At 40.7% G+C, this 18,441-nt stretch overlaps 1 protein-coding gene across 1 annotated transcript in view; it reads left to right on the top strand.

Moving 5' to 3' along the window:
• The window catches only part of LOC139764996 (uncharacterized), a 313,325-nt gene that overhangs the window by 18,591 nt on the left and 276,293 nt on the right, over positions 1 to 18,441 (top strand). The window contains exons 2-6 of the mRNA XM_071692047.1: positions 187 to 319; positions 6,090 to 6,826; positions 6,985 to 7,017; positions 7,202 to 7,588; positions 13,937 to 14,202. Coding sequence (XP_071548148.1) covers positions 187 to 319; positions 6,090 to 6,826; positions 6,985 to 7,017; positions 7,202 to 7,588; positions 13,937 to 14,202 — 1,556 coding nt within the window. The remainder of the gene's footprint in view (positions 1 to 186; positions 320 to 6,089; positions 6,827 to 6,984; positions 7,018 to 7,201; positions 7,589 to 13,936; positions 14,203 to 18,441) is intronic.

Raw genomic sequence — 18,441 nt, 5'->3', positions numbered from 1 at the left:
TAAGGCAACTGTATAGAATAAGTTTGTGATTGTTGGAGATAGTGTTGAAATCTTTTATGTCTGGAGAGCAAGGTATGGATGACTTTTTCATGAATGGTCATTTTATCATAAAAACAAATGATTATCCCTCATCACATTTTTTTGACAGAATGGCTTATAAGTGTATACATTTGCTCCTCTTTACAGAGGATGATGGCGAGAAGTCAGGCTCGTCGAGCAGGATTAAATCGAAATATGGGAAGCATGAGTAACAAAGAAAATGTAGGTGTTTCAGCTTCCACCCGCTCTCGATTGAAACAGATCAATTCTTTGTACTCTGGTAAGTAAAAATTCCTAGAATTTAGTGGTTTTAGTGTACTTTTTTACTTATAATCTATCTCTTTATGAGTACCATCACTCTATTCCCAGGATTATTTGGGTGGATCAGGTACACGAAGTCTTGACAACATCATTCGTCTCCACAGTTTTGTTTCTTTATCACATGTCCAGTGTGTTAAAGTGAAAAATGAACTTCAACCATTGTAAAAGCACTCAACACTTTTGTACTGTACACTTTTAAGTTGATTTGTCAATTAAGACCAAAGTTTCCATTCATACCACTTTCATACACTCCCAAGTAATTTCTCGAACATTGTTTTCAGTTGTTGTTCGCTGATGATACAGCGCTGGTGGCTGATTCATGTGAGAAACTGCAGAAGCTGGTGACTGAGTTTGGTAAAGTGTGTGAAAGAAGAAAGTTAAGAGTAAATGTGAATAAGAGCAAGGTTATTAGGTACAGTAGGGTTGAGGGTCAAGTCAATTGGGAGGTAAGTTTGAATGGAGAAAAACTGGAGGAAGTGAAGTGTTTTAGATATCTGGGAGTGGATCTGGCAGCGGATGGAACCATGGAAGCGGAAGTAGATCATAGGGTGGGGGAGGGGGCGAAAATCCTGGGAGCCTTGAAGAATGTGTGGAAGTCGAGAACATTATCTCGGAAAGCAAAAATGGGTATGTTTGAAGGAATAGTGGATCCAACAATGTTGTATGGTTGCGAGGCGTGGGCTATGGATAGAGTTGTGTGCAGGAGGGTGGATGTGCTGGAAATGAGATGTTTGAGGACAATGTGTGGTGTGAGGTGGTTTGATCGAGTAAGTAACGTAAGGGATGTGTGGAAATAAAAAGAGCGTGGTTGAGAGAGCAGAAGAGGGTGTTTTGAAATGGTTTGGGCACATGGAGAGAATGAGTGAGGAAAGATTGACCAAGAGGATATATGTGTCGGAGGTGGAGGGAACGAGGAGAAGTGGGAGACCAAATTGGAGGTGGAAAGATGGAGTGAAAAAGATTTTGTGTGATCGGGGCCTGAACATGCAGGAGGGTGAAAGGAGGGCAAGGAATAGAGTGAATTGGATCGATGTGGTATACCAGGGTTGACGTGCTGTCAGTGGATTGAATCAGGGCATGTGAAGCGTCTGGGGTAAACCATGGAAAGCTGTGTAGGTATGTATATTTGCGTGTGTGGACGTATGTATATACATGTGTATGGGGGTGGATTGGGCCATTTCTTTCGTCTGTTTTCTTGCGCTACCTCGCAAACGCGGGAGACAGCGACAAAGCAAAAAAAAAATTCTTATACTTATTTGCCATTTCCTGAGTGAACGAGGTAGCATTAAGAACAGAGGACTGAGCCTTAGAGGGAAGATCCACACTTGGCCCCCTTCTCACATCCCCAATCAGACCTCACCACATCTGTCCATCTACTGTGATCTACCTATCATCATTTTGTCCTTTTTTTTTTTTTTTTTGTCATGACTTACCTAACATGTACCATGTGTTCTATATGACTTTGCAGAATTAAGTAGTAGATACAAGTACTTGATGTAAGAAGTTTGGTGAGGGCAAAGAACTAGAGATATCAAGCGAGGCACGAGGATGGAGTAGCCCTTCCATTACTCGAGAGAGGTCAGGAGTGTTAGATGATGATGATAGACTGAGAGTAAGGTATAGTAAAGAGCTTGAAGTCAAGGGTTGTACAAAGGAAAGTGCACCTGATATTGTTGGAGTTGTGGAAACGAAGCCAACTAAAGAGATAAGATTTCTCCTGTTCTGCCAAGAGGGTCCATGATATTAAGGAGGGAAAGAGAGGGCAAGGCAGGGGGAGGATTAGCTATCTTAAACAAGAGATAGCCATAGTTTCAGGAAATAGTGGAAGACAGTCCACTCAGGTAGTACATAATGGGAAAAGCAACTAGGAAAAAATTGTGTTGTGATGGTTATAGATTCCTCAAAAAATGTATTGATTTAGAACATATATACAGTGATTAGGATGGAGCAATCTGAATGACACATGAAGCAGTAGAGTACTCACTCCTTAGATATTCTAATGTATAGATAATGAGGAAGTTCAGTTTTAAAAGATAGACTAGGGGAATTTAGATTCTCATGGTGATGGGGAGTCATGGAAAGACAAGTTTTTAGAGTGTATTAGACTAGGGAATTTAGATTCTCTTGGTGATGGGGAGTCATGGAAACAAGTTTGTAGAGTGTATACAGGAAAATTTCATGTATCATGACAGTGAACACAGTAGTATGAGAGGGATTTACAACATTATTGCTTGACCTTACCATCACACATGGACATTAAGGTTATTATATACGATACACCAACTGGAAAAAGCAGAAATGTCATGTTCAAGTTTGACTTGTTTTTTTTTTTTTTTTTTTTTTATACCTCGTCGCTGTCTCCCGCGTTTGCGAGGTAGCGCAAGGAAACAGACGAAAGAAATGGCCCAAACCCCCCCCCCATACACATGTACATACACACGTCCACACACGCAAATATACATACCTACACAGCTTTCCATGGTTTACCCCGGACGCTTCACATGCCTTGATTCAATCCACTGACAGCACGTCAACCCCTGTATACCACATCGCTCCAATTCACTCTATTCCTTGCCCTCCTTTCACCCTCCTGCATGTTCAGGCCCTGATCACACAAAATCCTTTTCACTCCATCTTTCCACCTCCAATTTGGTCTCCCTCTTCTCCTCGTTCCCTCCACCTCCGACACATATATCCTCTTGGTCAATCTTTCCTCACTCATTCTCTCCATGTGCCCAAACCATTTCAAAACACCCTCTTCTGCTCTCTCAACCACACTCTTTTTATTTCCACACATCTCTCTTACCCTTACATTACTTACTCGATCAAACTGTTGTAAATGAGGATATTAATAGAGCAGAGATGAGACAAAACCTAAAGGGTAGATATAATCAGTAAATTATGCAAACCTCACTGAGAAATGGAGTGCAATAGACAGGAACCATGGTATTTTAGTGAAAGGCTCTGATAATTTTACAGTGAAACATAAAGAGGGAAAAATGTTTTAATGAGACCTCAAAATACAAAGGATCTTCAGAATGTGCGGTGGGAGAGATATAGGTGGCAATCCAGCATTTACAAGGTGTTAGAGAACAAGGAGTGAGTATAGCAGGACAAGAAAGAAGGAATAATGAAACTGTAAAGAATTTTATGTATAAGACAAGTGAGATACCAAAACATTCCCATAAATTCATTAGAAGTAAAATATCATTTAGAACAGCTAATCTGCTTAAGGGATTCAGGGGGAAGAACAGCTGAGGGATGATGTAAAGATCTATGAGGAAGTGAATAGCAACTTCAGTTGTTTTCATATTGGGAGACACTATAGCTCCAAAGCTAATGGATATGGGATAGGAAGAGGTTTTAGAAACCATTGAGGCATCTAGAAAAGACATGAAAAGAATCTTGACCCTTTTAAGGCTCATGATCTTTCATCATATGTACCAAAGATATGTGCAGATACACACGAGAATCCTTGTGAAGTACAGTTCAAGATTTCGCTGGAAAGAAGCAAAGTGTCAAGGGCATGGGAAAGGGCAGACATCATACATATCTCTCATAGAGTAGACTGGGAACAGGCACTGTATGACATCAATTTCCCTGACAAGCATTGTCTAAAGTTCTGGAGAGCAAATAAATGACTTTTTTTTTTAGAGAAGAAATTAACCAATTCACTTAATTCCTTGCACACCTCTCACCCTCCCGCATGTTCAGGCCCTGATCGCTCAAAATCTTTTTCACTCCATCCTTCCACCTCCAATTTGGTCTCCTGCTTCTCCTTGCTCCCTCCACCTATGACTCATATATCCTCTTTGTCACCCTTTCCTCACTCATTCTGTCCATGTGTCCAAATCATTTCAACACACCCTCTTTTGATCTCTCAACCACACTTTGCCACCACACATCTCTCTTACCCTTTCATTACTTAGTCGATCAAATCACCTCACACCACATATTGTCCTCGGATATTTCATTTCCAATACATCCACCCTCCTCCTCACAGCTTTCTATAGCCCATGTCTTGCAAACATATAATAGTGATGGAACAACTATTCCCTCAACCTTACCCATTTCCACGCTCTATATCATGTGAAAACAGTTATCCAGTGAAAGCTATTACTGTACTTTCATAAGAAGATTATGAGTGGAAACAAAACAATCCTGCTGCAACATCATATGTCTGGAACTGCAGAGAAAGAGAGCTATGCAGCATTGAAAGAATGCATATGTTGATGGCGAGAGGACAACGAGCTCCAGATCCAGCTGAGTTCTACATTGTCACCATCAGGACAGAGTACCCTATTCATTTTCATTATTAAGTGTGCTTAATATACTTTTTCATAATCACTGCCACATTGGTTGGGGTGCATAAGATAAACCCGCTGTAGTAAATAGGTTAAAAGTAGTCTACAAACACTTGTAGAGCTTTAAATTATTTTTGCTTTCTTTTCTTTTCACCTTTTTCACTGAAGATGTTTTGCCTGTGCCTTGTCATTCACAATACAGAAGATCAAGGATTTTTTTTTTCATAGAAATACATGTATGTAAGTAAAGGGTGAGTGAGTTCAGGTGAAGTTAGATTTGTGTCAAGAGTGTGTAATGGCTCCATGTTTATGGTTGGAATGTTGAGGGAGGTAAATTTTAAGGTCTTGGAGAGGTCTGCATTATGCAGAGGTGGGATGCCAGAGAGGAATTTAGTTGCTTTTAGTGGATGACATGGCCCTGGTGGCAGACTTATATGGAAGACTGCATAAGTTGATGTCTGAGTTTGGAGAGTGTGTGTGAGGAGGTAGTTGAGAGAAAGTGTGAATAAAAGTAAGGTTATGATGTAGGTGAGAGCCAGGATGGTTTGAGTGTATGTTTGAATAGAGAGAACCATGAGAAAGTGTTGTGTTTTAGTGTCCTGGGATTTATGTAATTATGATGGTAAATTAGGCTATGGGAGCTGAAGTGAATCATAGGGTGTGTAAGGAAGTAGAGATCCTGGGTGCATTGAGAAATGTGATGACAAAGATGGGTATGTTTGAGGGTATAGTAATCTGAAAGGTGCTGTATGGATGCAAGTCATGAGCCCTAGATGGACAAGAAGAGAAGAGGATGTGCATGTTACGAAATGAAATACTCAAAGACAATATGTGGTAGGAGAGTTGATAGTGTGAGGAATGATGATGTAAGAAAGCCGTAGTAATAAGGTGAGTATAATTGAGAGAGCTGAACAGGGAGTGCTGAGGTGGTTTGGACTTATGGAAAGGATGGGTAAAAATTGACTGGCTATGAGGATACATGTATCAGAATTGGAGGGAGTAGAAGGAGGGGAAGATGTGAGGGAGATGTTTGCAAGGGTTAGAGCAGTATGGCTTACATGCTGTAAATGGGTTGAAGCAAGGCATTTAAAGTAGTCAGAGGAAATCACAAAGTTCTGCTTGACTTGGCTGTGATTAGGCAGCTTTCTTTTTAATGCAGTATACATGAAAGCTAGAGAAAGGATGTGAGCACATGAGGCCATTCTTTGTCTGTTCATGGTGCTATCTTGCTACATGTGAAATGGCGAATGAGCATGAACAAAAATTGCTTCTCCAACCTTTTCAAGGTAGCATTGGGAATAGGGGAAAAGTGACCTCATTTGCACTCATCCAGTCTATCTCTCTTGTATAATGTGCCAAAACTAGTTTTAGAAATTGTTAGAGTTGCATAGAGTAAATCTAAGAAATTTTTTCTTTTTATCACAGATGACTTGAAGCAAGCTGCCAGTCCTCTGCAAACCAGTAACTTGGATTCTACCGAGTCTTTGAATATTGGTTCCCCACCAACAGAAAAAAAGAGTAATTCTCCCAACAAAATTACAAAAGCATTTGAAACAGATTCAGGACAGGTTGAAAGCCCTCAAAAGGCTTTCCCTGTTTGTGAGGTTCAGGGCTCCACTTCCCGCAAACCTCATTTAAGTGCTCTTGCTCGGAGGTGCCAAGAGATGAAGGCATGGGATGATGACTACTCCCATCATCCAACAAATCATAACTCTCAGGTAGAGGTAGAGGGTACCTTAGCTTTAATGCCACTTTCAGATATGCATTCTTCTTCTTGCAACTTGCATGCATCTAACACTGTTTCGAAAGTACCTTCACAAGTAGAAGGCCAGTCAGGTTCAAAGACTAATGAGTCGTTGGATACTTGCCCTTCTCTAATAAAAACAAGTGAGAATAACAAACCTAAGTACTATTTTGGTGAAGGGGTTCCATATATGGTTTCTGGTGGTAAAAGTAGCAAGTCTCTGGCTTTGTCTACTAACTTGAGCATGGCTTCTTCCAATGACTTGTGTACATCCTCCACTGTGTACCCTCATACCCCACAATCCAAGTATCCCTCAGAGTCAAAGATGTCAAGAAACAAGATGGCTTTACATCAAACTAAGAGCCCTGCCTCACCTACAAAAAAGCTTTCGTGGGACCAAGGCATGCTTAAGTCGCTGGTAAGTGCATGTGAGGCACATACCTAAATAGGCCTAATAAATGTATATAGTTATAAATGCCATCTTCATGCTAGAACAGTGCATGCTGCTTATTGTAGTTGCTTTTAATACCCTTTGTCTATGCACTCTGCATGCCTAACATATTATGACTTTTGCAGATAAATGCTAATGAAGATTTACAAGAAGCTTTGGTAAGTAATTTTTTTCAACTTACAACTTATTTCATTTTGGATATATTATGTAGTCACTATTCCTGCATTGTAATTATACTGCTAAGTAAAGGGATGTTCTAATTGGCATGTATGATATTGTAAACACACTATTTCTAACTACAATTTTTTTGGGGCACCAGTTACACTGATTTGATATTTACAGGAGGCCCAGGGGTTTACTCCAAGTGAGTCCCATTCTAGGCTCTATTATGATTTCAAGAAAGATCATCCCCAAACCAGTCACCCAAGTCCAGCTAAGGAAGTTGTTCTAGCACAGGATAAATTACAACCATCTGTAAGTCCCTCTAAGGTGAGAGGTATGAGTCTAGCAGAATTTGTGAGGAGCACCAGTCCATCTAAGATGAAAAGTCCAGCAACAGAAAAGCAAAATCCTGCTTCCAGCCGCTTGCCTGCATCACGCTCATCTAATGCTTCCCTGCCACTGCCACCTCCTCCGCCTGTTGTTGTCTCATGTCTACCCAAAAGTCCATGCCCAAGTCCTACTTGTGAGCTTACTAGAATGCCTAGTCCTGAAACACAACCTTTAAAGGTATGAGAGGTTATTCCAATGTAAATATTATGAGGTGTTCCTATTCCCTTAAGATCTCTTTCAAACTGTAGTGACAGTGGTATATGATCTTTACTGGACTGTAAAACTTAACCTTATTAAAAATCATTTCATGATTAGGAAAATCAGCTTTTACAGTCTTATAAAGTCTAAGGAACATTAGAAATGCACAGATATCTTTACACTGATTTGGTGATTAAAGATGAACATGAAATATTGTAATTTTTTTTTGCTCATTTGGGTAGCTGAAGCACCCTGTAAAGATGATAAACCAATCTCAAAACATATGTTGAAATAGACACTTATTTCATACAAAATGGAAGAATGTTGTTTTGAAATGCTTGTTTTATCATTCTTGAAAACTTCATTGAATAATTCTTTTTCAACCCAGGAAAAAGTAATATTCTGGTAGCCTTCGTTTTTAACAACATTTATTCAAGATCAAAGACAGCTTTCAGAAAGTGACAGGTAGTGTGTACATCATCCCTTGCAAAAATGTATGTTAAGTTTTATGTTTATCATACTGGAAAACATAAGCATGTAGCTTCCATTATAATGTTAGGAGCTGCTTCTTGGTGAATACTTTTTTTAACTCAAAAATTTTTCGTAGAAGAAACGTTTGTCATATTGGGTCTCATACTTATAAAAAATATTTTAATTTGAGTTTGGGGCATTTTGCATGTGAAAAGGCAGTGGGTTTCATGTTGAAGTTGTAGTTCCTCCTGTAGTGAAATTGTTATTCCTTGCTGTACACAATAATTTTACAACTGATAACCAACATTGGTATTATCTTTAGGGTTTGCCTTATGCAGTCTTCAACTCCTGCATTGTTTGGTGGTCTCTTCAAAAGTTCATTTATTAAATGTACATTTTTTAATGTGTAATGAATTATTTTTTCCCATATTAATGAGATAGCTTCAGGAACTGATCCCCTTATCCACAACCAGGTCCCATAGACCTTTCTCTGGTGTTCCCTGACTGCTTCACATGCTCTGCTTTAGCTCAATGACAGCACACTGTCCCCTGTAAACCACATCGCTCCACTTTGCTCTATCCCTTGCATGCATCTTCAGGTCCCAAGCCTTCAAAGCATCTTTCACTCCATCCTTCTTCCTCCTCGGTTGCCCCTTTTTCATGCTTCTTCCATTTTTGACATGTATGCTTTCTTAGTCATCCTGTCCTGACTTCTCCATATTTCAAAACCATTTCAGCACATGCTCCTCAGTTCTCTTATACATCCTCCTCTTACTACCACAGCTACCTCTTATCCTATAATTTCTTATCAGATCAGCCCTCCTACATCTCATATCATCTAAGGTCCATGCCTCATATTCTTACAGTTCCATGGGACTACTATACCATCAAACACACTTATCTTTGCCCTTAAAAACAAAGACCTTTTTTATCCACACATTTCTTAATGCATCCAAGACCATTGCCCCCAACCTAGGCTATGGCTCACTTCAGCTTCCATGATTCCATCTGTTGCCATATCCACTTCCAGGCATCTAAAACATTCCACTTTCTCCATGTCCTCTCTATTCGAACTATCTATATTTCTCTGATGCTTGTTCCTTTTGGAAGCTCCCATCATTGGGGGTTGACCACAGCATAGTCTCCGCTTATCCCTTTCCTGACATACCTCCCTAGAATACATCATTCTGCACATTCTTCTATCAGTTCTCTCCCTCCATTACTCTTCCACTCTGTTTCCCTTTGTCACATCTGGCCTTTTCACACCAACTCCTTTAATCATACTAGCATACACCCTCCTTATAAACTCCACTTCTTGCATTCTTTCCGCTTGCTCATGCCACCTCAAAGTATTAAGTTTCACCCACTCTAACACTCTACAGTTCATTCCCTTTGCATTCCCTGCCTTACCAAATCTCTCATGCTCCCCTTCCATTCTTTCTTCATTCCATCTAGTCATACCACATGCTCCTGTCAAATTGCTTGTTTCCACAGCCTGGATTCTTAACCCCTTTGATGCATTCCATGTCCATGTTTCAGCTGCATAGGCCAAGGTTGAAAGGAATATGCTGTCCCTTAATCTTTCTTCACTTCCATACTTACACCTCTACCTTTCTTTATTCTCTTCAGGGACTCGGTGACTCTTCTACCCTGTATTGCTTTCTCCCTATCTCTGCTTCAGTATCACCAAACTTACCCAAGATGGCTCCTTAATATTTAAGTTTTGTCACCTCTTCCAGTCTTTCTTCCCTCATAACTATGACTTAGTCTAGTAAACTTTCCTTTCTTACTCTATAGGTCTTTGCAAAATCTATGCTTTCACTCAGATTACTTTCAGACACTAGTACTTTACCTTTAGTCGGGTTTACCATTAATCGCCTATGCATACACACATCATAAAACACACTTTTAACCTTCTCAACCTTCTTTTCAATATCAGCAAATAACACTATCATCTTTAAACAGTTGCCACCATACCTCACCACCAAACTCCATCTCTGCATCCCATTTCCCTAGTTTCGTTCTCATCTCCCTTTTCATCCCATCTGTATTTATGTTAAAAAGTCATGATGACATTACACAGCCCTGCCCCACTTTTGCATGTAAACTGAAACTTAACTCAGATCCCCATCCACTCATACACAAGCATTTGGTTCTCTGTAGAAGGCTGTAACACCATCCAACACTAGTCAACCCTTTCTCAGATATCCTTAATACATCCATAAAGTATTCCACTCAAGTCTGTCCTGTGTTTTCTCCAAATCCATAAAAGCTGCATACAGCTTATTACCTTTTGATATAAGATATTTTTCAGCACTCATTTTCACAAAAATCTTATTACACATTCCCTACCTTTTCTAAAACCCCTTTACTCCTCACTTCTGCATTCAGTCACTTCTGTCGCTCTGTCACGTGCATGCACTTTTCCTGGTATGCTTAACGTACTTATTCCCCTATAAGTGCTACATACATCTTCAGCACCTTTTTCCTTAAATGAAGGAGCAAACCTTAGACACAATCTTTGCTACCATGCTGTATAATATATCGAATGCATCCACTCTAACACACTTTCTTCTTCATACTTTAACATTTCACCTATAAACCCATCCACTCTAGGGCATATCCTACAGTCTGTCAGTCTCATTATTGCTTTTTTTTATCTCTATATCCACTTCCTTCCATCCTCCATACCTATGCATGTAACAACTGCTGCTTCACCTTTTTCCACATTCACCATTTCTTCATAATACTCTCTCTGTCTTCCTTTCACCTCCTACTTTTGATTCAGCAACTCCCCTTCCTTACTTCTCACATATACATTTCCACTCTTAAATCCAACTGTTTCCATTTTCACCATCCACTACAGTTTCTTATTTTCCCTAAACTTTTCACTTGCTTTCTTCTAGTGTTCTCATCTACTCTTTCTTTGTTTTCCTTTATTTGCTTATTGATATTCCAATGACATCTTATTTTTCCTTCCTCCATTGCCATCACCAGTACATTCTTTTCGATCGATCAACCACATGCCTTTTTCTTTTCCTCCATAGTATTTCTCATCTCATCTTTCCACCGTGCATATCCCCTTTTATTATTATATTTCACAACCATGTATCCAGCTACTGATTCTACAACCTTCAACAGTCTTTTCTGTAAGCATTTTGAATGCTGCATTCACACATGACTTCATTCCAACTTTTACAGCACTTTCATCTAAACTTTGTTTCCTTTCTTTTGTACTTCAAGCATTCTTTTGGATTTATCATCTCTTGCCAACACTGACTTCTTCATTCCTCATTACTCACTACACCCAGTTTTCACTGATCTTCTCCACAAGAAGTGCAAAATGGTTAGAATCTCCAAAGAATCTTCTCATAACTCTGGCATCCAACACACTCTGTCTTAACCTTTCATCCATTGTCATATAGTCAGTCAAACCCTTTTGGTCTATTCAGACTCGCACTTCAAATATCCATTCTCTTAATTTACAGGATATTATCTCATTGTTATCCCTGGGCATAGGGGATTAAGAGTACTTCCCACGTATTCCCTGCGTGTCGTAGAAGGCGACTAAAAGGGGAGGGAGCGGGGGGCTGGAAATCCTCCCCTCTCGTTTTTTTTTTTTTTTAATTTTCCAAAACAAGGAACAGAGGGGCCAGGTGAGGATATTCCAAAAAAGGCCCAGTCCTCTGTTCTTAACGCTACCTCGCTAATGCGAGAAATGGCGAATAGTTTAAAAGAAAAAGATTATCTCATTGTAAGATAGGATGTTATGAAAAATGCAGTGATGGAGTTAGTGCAAAAACAAAAGAAAAATTTAGAGCAAATTGGTAGTATTGTTAAGCATATGATTGCTAACAACTCTCTGCTTTCTCTTTTATTTGGAGATCTCTTACCAAAGGACTGCCTCTTCCTCCGAATAAAAGCCAATGATGTGACTTGAAAGGGCTTCCCACAGGTAACCAATTGTTGTGATGAGTGATGGGGAGAATATTTTTTTTTCATACTTCATTACCATTTGCTGCATTAGTGAGATAGTGCCAGGATCAGACAAAGAACAGCCATGAGCTCACATCCATTCTCTATCTGTCATGTGTAATGCACTGAAACCACTGCTCCCTAGCCACAATCAGGCATCACAGACCTTTCCATGGTTTGCCCCAAATGTTTCACATGCTCTGGTTCAGTCCACTGACAGCATGTTGACTTCTGTATTCCACATAGTTCCAGTTCACTCTATCATCCTCCAGCATGTTCTGTCCCCGATCATGCAGAATCTTTTTCACTCCATCCTTCCATCTCCAGTTTGGTCTCCCTGTTCTTGTTTACTTCACTAATGACACATATCCTCTTTTTCAACCTCTCATCAGTCTTTCTCTCCACATGTCTGAACAATTTCAGCACTCCCTCTTCAGCTTTCTCGACCACACTTTTCTTATTACCACACATCTCTGTTACCCTTCCATTACTTACTGGGTCAAACCATCATACATCACATATCTTCAAATATTTCATTTCCAACACATCCACCCTCCTCTGCACAGCCTTACCTGTAGCCCATGCCTCTCACCCATATAATGTTGCCAAGACTATGAGTTCTTCAAACATACCCATTTTTACCCTCCCAGATAATGTCCTTTCTTTCCACACATTCTTTAGGGCTCCCAAAACCTCTGCTCCCTCCTACACCTAGCCTCTGCTTCCGTGGTTTCATTTGCTGCCATGTCCACTCCAAGATATCTAAAACACTTCACTTCCTCCAGTTTTTCTCCATTCAAACTCAAAACCTAAGTAGCCTGTTCCCCCAACCCTGCTGAACCTAAACCTTGCTTTTATTCACATTCACTCTTAGTTTTCTCCTTTCTCACACTTCTCCAAATTTGGTCACCAACTTCTGCAGTGTCTCTCTCAAATCTACGTCCAGTGCTGTATCATCAGCAAACAAGAACTGACACTTCCCAGGGCCTCTCTTCCCCTACAGACTGCATACTTGCCCCTCTCTCCAAGACTTGCATTTACCTCCTTCACCACCCCATCCATTAACAAATTGAACAACCATAGTCAGACCAACTTTCACTTGGAACCTTTCACTCTCCTGTCAACCTACTTGTACACCCTTGATAAAACCTTCTCTGCTTCTACCAGCTTTCCTCCCACACCTTCCACAATGCATCATTATCATCCTTATTACATGCTTTCTTCAGATCCATAAATGACACATACAGATCCACCTGTTTTTGTAAATATTTTTCACACAAATTCTTTAAAGCAAACACCTGATCTACATATCCTCTACCACTTCTGAAACCACACTGCCCCTCTCCAATTTGATCTGTATGTACCTGATCCACACTGAAATGTGGCAGGGATTTAATGATGATAGATAGACATTAATCCTCAATTTAATTTTTTTTTTATCTGCTTTATGTATTTTTTCTTTACTTGCTTTACTTTGCCCAGTTATATTTTATCATGATTCCCTCTTTAATTCCACATACTGCAACAACTGATTTGCTTGATCATACATAATACCTCATTGTGTTTCTTTTCCCATTAGATATACTTATTTTTCCAAATTCCCTTTTTTATACATTTTTGCAGCTTGAGGTGTTATTCCCATAAAAAACTTGCAAATATTGTTGCTTTTTCACATATGCCCTATCTTTTGCTAAAAAGTAATTTTTGTTTTCAGTCACTGTACATCCTTCCTTTAACCTCTTCTCATAGATAATTTTTCATCATTAACAACTCTTCTGATATATACCCCTGAGCCATGTTAATGACTGATTCATTAACTTTGGTATGATTGCTTATAAAAATTCAAAATCATCATAAAACAAGATCAAATTTCTGTTGTAGGAATGTGCGCAAGATTCTAGTCCGTCTAAGGTTGGGGAAATGCGAAGTCGATGGGAGCAGCACATTCGTCAAGCCTCACCTGAAAGGGCTGATCGGTCTTGCAGCCCTAGGAAGACTATGCCACGGTCTGTAAGCCCCAGGAAGATTCCTTCTGTACAGAGTAGTAGTAACATAAATCAGTTGAGCCCAAAGAAGACAGAGAACCCTGCTACAGTGCACAGCCCCTCAAAGAACAGTAGTCATGCTCATTCTCAGAGTCCGCAAAAGTAAGTGAAAGATATTTTACGAGGAAGAATGTTGTTTACATTTCATAGATATATTGTCTTCATCCTCACATTTGTTTCCCGCTTTTGAAAAATCCTCACTTGGCTCATTGTCAGAAAGTTTTAGCAGAGGAGGGGAGGGTTCCTCTCCCTAGTGTGTGTCATTCAACTCACAGGAGAAATGTGGGTAGTTTTCCTTTTTCCTTATTCATAGGGAGAACTTATGTTGATAATGGATATTTATACACCTGATGTAGTAATTATGATGTTTATGCTGTTGGTACCACATCAAAAAATTTTATTTATTTTATTTATTATACTTTGTCGCTGTCTCCCGCGCTTGCGAGGTAGCGCAAGGAAACAGACGAAAGAAATGGCCCAACCCCCCCCATACACATGTATATACATACGTCCACACACGCAAATATACATACCTACACAGCTTTCCATGGTTTACCCCAGACGCTTCACATGCCTTGCTTCAATCCACTGACAGCACGTCAACCCCGGTATACCACATCGATCCAATTCACTCTATTCCTTGCCCTCCTTTCACCCTCCTGCATGTTCAGGCCCCGATCACACAAAATCTTTTTCACTCCATCTTTCCACCTCCAATTTGGTCTCCCTCTTCTCCTTGTTCCCTCCACCTCCGACACATATATCCTCTTGGTCAATCTTTCCTCATTCATCCTCTCCATGTGCCCAAACCACTTCAAAACACCCTCTTCTGCTCTCTCAACCACGCTCTTTTTATTTCCACACATCTCTCTTACCCTTACGTTACTCACTCGATCAAACCACCTCACACCACACATTGTCCTCAAACATCTCATTTCCAGCACATCCATCCTCCTGCGCACAACTCTATCCATAGCCCACGCCTCGCAACCATACAACATTGTTGGAACCACTATTCCTTCAAACATACCCATTTTTGCTTTCCGAGATAATGTTCTCGACTTCCACACATTTTTCAAGGCCCCCAGGATTTTCGCCCCCTCCCCCACCCTATGATCCACTTCCGCTTCCATGGTTCCATCCGCTGCCAGATCCACTCCCAGATATCTAAAACACTTCACTTCCTCCAGTTTTTCTCCATTCAAACTCACCTCCCAATTGACTTGACCCTCAACCCTACTGTACCTAATAACCTTGCTCTTATTCACATTTACTCTTAACTTTCTTCTTCCACACACTTTTCCAAACTCAGTCACCAGCTTCTGCAGTTTCTCACATGAATCAGCCACCAGCGCTGTATCATCAGCGAACAACAACTGACTCACTTCCCAAGCTCTCTCATCCCCAACAGACTTCATACTTGCCCCTCTTTCTAAAACTCTTGCATTTACCTCCCTAACAACCCCATCCATAAACAAATTAAACAACCATGGAGACATCACACACCCCTGCCGCAAACCTACATTCACTGAGAACCAATCACTTTCCTCTCTTCCTACACGTACACATGCCTTACATCCTCGATAAAAACTTTTCACTGCTTCTAACAACTTTCCTCCCACACCATATATTCTTAATACCTTCCACAGAGCATCTCTATCAACTCTATCATATGCCTTCTCCAGATCCATAAATGCTACATACAAATCCATTTGCTTTTCTAAGTATTTCTCACATACATTCTTCAAAGCAAACACCTGATCCACACATCCTCTACCACTTCTGAAACCACACTGCTCTTCCCCAATCTGATGCTCTGTACATGCCTTCACCCTCTCAATCAATATCCTCCCATATAATTTACCAGGAATACTCAACAAACTTATACCTCTGTAATTTGAGCACTCACTCTTATCCCCTTTGCCTTTGTACAATGGCACTATGCACGCATTCCGCCAATCCTCAGGCACCTCACCATGAGTCATACATACATTAAATAACCTTACCAACCAGTCAACAATACAGTCACCCCCTTTTTTAATAAATTCCACTGCTATACCATCCAAACCTGCTGCCTTGCCGGCTTTCATCTTCCGCAAAGCTTTCACTACCTCTTCTCTGTTTACCAAATCATTTTCCCTAACCCTCTCACTTTGCACACCACCTCGACCAAAACACCCTATATCTGCCACTCTATCATCAAACACATTCAACAAACCTTCAAAATACTCACTCCATCTCCTTCTCACATCACCACTACTTGTTATCACCTCCCCATTTGCGCCCTTCACTGAAGTTCCCATTTGCTCCCTTGTCTTACGCACTTTATTTACCTCCTTCCAGAACATCTTTTTATTCTCCCTAAAATTTAATGATACTCTCTCACCCCAACTCTCATTTGCCCTTTTTTTCACCTCTTGCACCTTTCTCTTGACCTCCTGTCTCTTTCTTTTATACATCTCCCACTGAATTTCATTTTTTCCCTGCAAAAATCGTCCAAATGCCTCTCTCTTCTCTTTCACTAATACTCTTACTTCTTCATCCCACCACTCATTACCCTTTCTAATCAACCCACCTCCACTCTTCTCATGCCACAAGCATCTTTTGCGCAATCCATCACTGATTCCCTAAATACATCCCATTCCTCCCCCACTCCCCTTACTTCCATTGTTCTCACCTTTTTCCATTCTGTACTCAGTCTCTCCTGGTACTTCCTCACACAAGTCTCCTTCCCAAGCTCACTTACTCTCACCACCCTCTTCACCCCAACATTCACTCTTCTTTTCTGAAAACCCGTACAAATCTTCCCCTTAGCCTCCACAAGATAATGATCAGACATCCCTCCAGTTGCACCTCTCAGCACATTAACATCCAAAAGTCTCTCTTTCGCGCGCCTGTCAATTAACACGTAATCCAATAACGCTCTCTGGCCATCTCTCCTACTTACATAAGTATTTATTTATTCTATTATACTTTGTCGCTGTCTCCCGCGTTTGCGAGGTAGCGCAAGGAAACAGACGAAAGAAATGGCCCAACCCCCCCCCATACACATGTATATGCATACGTCCACACACGCAAATATACATACCTACACAGCTTTCCATGGTTTACCCCAGACGCTTCACATGCCCTGCTTCAATCCACTGATAGCACGTCAACCCCGGTATACTACATCGCTCCAATTCACTCTATTCCTTGCCCTCCTTTCACCCTCCTGCATGCTCAGGCCCCGATCACACAAAATCTTTTTCACTCCATCTTTCCACCTCCAATTTGGTCTCCCTCTTCTCCTTGTTCCCTCCACCTCCGACACATATATCCTCTTGGTCAATCTTTCCTCACTCATCCTCTCCATGTGCCCAAACCACTTCAAAACACCCTCTTCTGCTCTCTCAACCACGCTCTTTTTATTTCCACACATCTCTCTTACCCTTACGTTACTCACTCGATCAAACCACCTCACACCACACATTGTCCTCAAACATCTCATTTCCAGCACATCCATCCTCCTGCGCACAACTCTATCCATAGCCCACGCCTCGCAACCATACAACATTGTTGGAACCACTATTCCTTCAAACATACCCATTTTTGCTTTCCGAGATAATGTTCTTGACTTCCATACATTCTTCAAGGCCCCCAGGATTTTCGCCCCCTCCCCCACCCTATGACTCACTTCCGCTTCCATGGTTCCATTCGCTGCCAAATCCACTCCCAGATATCTGAAACACTTCACTTCCTCCAGTTTTTTTCCATTCAAACTTACCTCCCAATTGACTTGTCCCTCAACCTTATTCTACCTAATAACCTTACTCTTATTCCCATATACTTTCAGCTTTCTTCTTTCACATACTTTACCAAACTCAGTCACCAGCTTCTGCAGTTTCTCACCCATGAATTAGCCACTAGTGCTGTATCATCAGTGAACAACAACTGACTCACTTCCCAAGCCCTCTCATCGACAGCAGACTGCATACTTGCCCCTCTCTCCAAAACTCTTGCATTCACCTCCCTAACAACCCGATCCATAAACAAATTAGACAACCATGGAGACATCACGCACCCCTGCCGCAAACTGACATTCACTGGGAACCAATCACTTTTCTCTCTCCTACTCGTACACATGCCTTACATCCTCGATAAAAACTTTTCACTGCTTCTAGCAACTTGCCTCTCACGCCATATATTCTTAATACCTTCCGCAGAGCATCTCTATCAACTCTGTCATATGCTTTCTCCAGATCCATAAATGCTACATACAAATCCATTTGTTTTTCTAAGTATTTCTCACATACATTCTTCAAAACAAACACCTGATCCACACATCCTCTACCACTTCTG

This window comes from Panulirus ornatus, chromosome 52 (genome assembly GCF_036320965.1).
Source record: "Panulirus ornatus isolate Po-2019 chromosome 52, ASM3632096v1, whole genome shotgun sequence".
Taxonomy (NCBI): Eukaryota; Metazoa; Arthropoda; class Malacostraca; order Decapoda; family Palinuridae; genus Panulirus; species Panulirus ornatus.
The sequence above is the reverse complement of the archived record's forward strand: the minus strand, read 5'-3'. Positions and strand labels throughout refer to the sequence as shown.